We start from the raw sequence: 2,513 nt of genomic DNA, 5'->3' as shown, positions 1-2,513 counted from the left end.
TCAGACATTGAAGCGGAAGAGCATTATGTCGCCCTCCTTCACCACATAGTCCTTGCCCTCCAGCCGAGTCAGCCCCTTCTCCTTGGCGGCGGCCAGGCCCCCAACGGCCACGAAGTCTTTGTAGGCCACGGTCTCGGCCCTGATAAACCCCTTTTCAAAGTCGGTGTGGATCACTCCGGCGGCCTGAGAATTGTGTGGGAGAGGGAGGATTCGACGGCACCTCCCACAGCATCGGCCTGGTGGGAGTGCACCTTGGCCCTTTGACAGCCCATGAACATGAACATGTGCACCAGCGGCCCCCTTCCCCAACAACAGCACCCCCACCGTCACCCCCTACGACGCCAGTGCACACCGCAAACGCACCTGAGGCGCGGTCATGCCCTCCCTGATCGTCCAGGCCCGACTCTCCTTCTCGCCTGCAGGGAGCATGCCCGGGAACGCTCGGTGCCCATGCATGCTCGGGCCGCCACCCGACAGGGCAGCAGCCGGCGCCGGCAGCACACTTCACACGCCCACTCCACACCGCCAACATCCCGTGCACCCTCGCCGCCCACCTGTGGTGAAGTAGGTGAGCAGGCCCAGCTGGGAGTAGGTGGTGCGCACCAGGCTCTTCAGGCCGCCCTCGCTGGCCCCCAGGTCCGCCAGGTACTCAGCAGCCTCAGCCGCGTCCAGGTCCGTCAGCTCGGCCTCCACCTGGGCGGAGACCAGGACCACCCCGCACCCCTCCTCCGCTGCCTTGGCTTGCAGTGCCTGTGTGATGTTTCCAAAAGTGCACCAAAGCAATCCTGGCTCCGGAATTCGAAATGCTCCATGCACGCCAGGCCACAGATCATCGACGTGCTTTTATCAGGCACACGGATGGAGGGAGCCTCCCTCACCAGATGGAGATACCTTTTGATAAAAATACCAGACTCCTGGACGGCCCCACACCACACCATACCCTCCCACCTGGACATGAGGGTTGCTGGCACCCTTGTCTGCAAGGTCTGCCTCCCCCACGTTGGCAGCATACGTCAGTGGTTTCATTGTGAGCAGGCACAAGCCACGGACTGCGATGGGGGCATTCCATGTGAGGGGAATGTGTATATGTAGGTGTACATCTTCATGGACTTGGGCATAGCCTTGACCCAATTTGCAGCCTCGTCTGACTCCTCCCGTTGCCCCCCAGACCCCCAACCCACCAAGCTCTGCCTCCTCTGGGGTCAACAAGACGGAGCGAGCAGGGAGTCCAGTCTCCATTGCCGCCATGAGACGCTGCAGCACGCCAGTCTCGGCCTCCTGGGTCTTGATCTCCTCCGCCGTTTTGGCCCTGCCCTTCTTCAACCGCTCCAAACTGAATGGGTGGGATTGGCGGGAGCCGGTGCTGAGCATGCGCAGACCTCTCTACCCCTCCCTGCCGAGCACCCGCAGGGCTCCATAGAGTCCCAGCCCCCACATAGAGCTTGTCCTCAGCCCCTCACAGGGCTCACTCACCGCTTCTCCACCTGACCGATGTCAGCCAGTGCCAGCTCAAAGTTGATGGTGTCGATGTCCTCCACTGGGTTGACACGCCCATCCACATGGATGACGTCGTCGTTCTCAAAGCAGCGCACGACCTGGGGGTGGCAGTTGTACGGCAGGGTATGATGTCTTGCCATCCCTGCATGAAAACCGTCGCTGCGCAGCAGGTACTTACATCCCACAGGGACAGAACAGCTCCTCAACACATCATATGCCCCCCCACGTATGAAAGGCTAGGCCCGACAAGACCACCCCGATGCCCTCTGCCCTGAATGCTTGCCCACCACATCCAACCTCCCCAGCAGCTGATCTGCAGCCTCTCGCAAAGCCCTCATTTCCCCTCCTGCCGGACCTGCACTAGGGAGTCGCACTCACGAATGGTGGCCAGGAACTTGTTGCCCAGGCCCTCCCCCTTGCTCGCGCCCTTCACCAGCCCGGCAATGTCCACGAACTCTATGCTAGTAGGCACAGTCTTCTCTGCGTGGGAGCGGGCGATTGGTTGCCAGGTGAGGGCGGCTCACGATGCCCATGGTGTGGAAACGAAATGGGGTGCGATGAACACATCACGATCAGGTCCTTGCACTCCTTCCCATGCTAGACCCGCCTTGCCTGACTTGGACATGCTCACGAGGATGTCCAGGCGTGGGTCTGGCACAGCCACCACGCCCACGTTCGGCTCGATGGTGCAAAAAGGGAAGTTGGCGGCCTGGGCTTTGCTATTGGAGCACAGCGCATTGAACAGCGTGGACTGCAAAACCGGAATCAGGGAAGAGGGGCATGCGCCTTGATCACATTCAAGAGGCTGCAGGCTCAGGCAAGGGCCTCTGAAAAGCCACGAGTGACCCGCCACGGCCCTTGCAGGGCCACCTCCCTGCCACCTGAGCCGTCGCTTTTCGCCCCACATGTCACACCTTGCCGACGTTGGGCAGTCCCACGATCCCCGTCTTGAGAGCAAGCGTGATGGTGGAGCTGCGCAGCCCCCGGCAGTGTCGTGGCCGCGGGCTGGCAGGCAT

General features: G+C 61.6%; 1 protein-coding gene across 1 annotated transcript; it reads right to left on the bottom strand.

Moving 5' to 3' along the window:
- Positions 1 to 2,513, bottom strand: F751_1426 (Ribosome-binding ATPase YchF; the record flags this gene model as incomplete). Its single annotated transcript, XM_011400406.1, has 9 exons — positions 1 to 183; positions 364 to 416; positions 555 to 750; positions 949 to 1,049; positions 1,182 to 1,333; positions 1,474 to 1,595; positions 1,853 to 1,977; positions 2,101 to 2,248; positions 2,412 to 2,513. 9 exons carry the CDS (start codon positions 2,511 to 2,513, stop codon positions 1 to 3), a joined length of 1,182 nt encoding a protein of 393 aa, XP_011398708.1.

Source organism: Auxenochlorella protothecoides (assembly GCF_000733215.1).
Source record: "Auxenochlorella protothecoides strain 0710 unplaced genomic scaffold scaffold14, whole genome shotgun sequence".
Lineage (NCBI taxonomy): Eukaryota > Viridiplantae > Chlorophyta > Trebouxiophyceae > Chlorellales > Chlorellaceae > Auxenochlorella > Auxenochlorella protothecoides.
The sequence above is the reverse complement of the archived record's forward strand: the minus strand, read 5'-3'. Positions and strand labels throughout refer to the sequence as shown.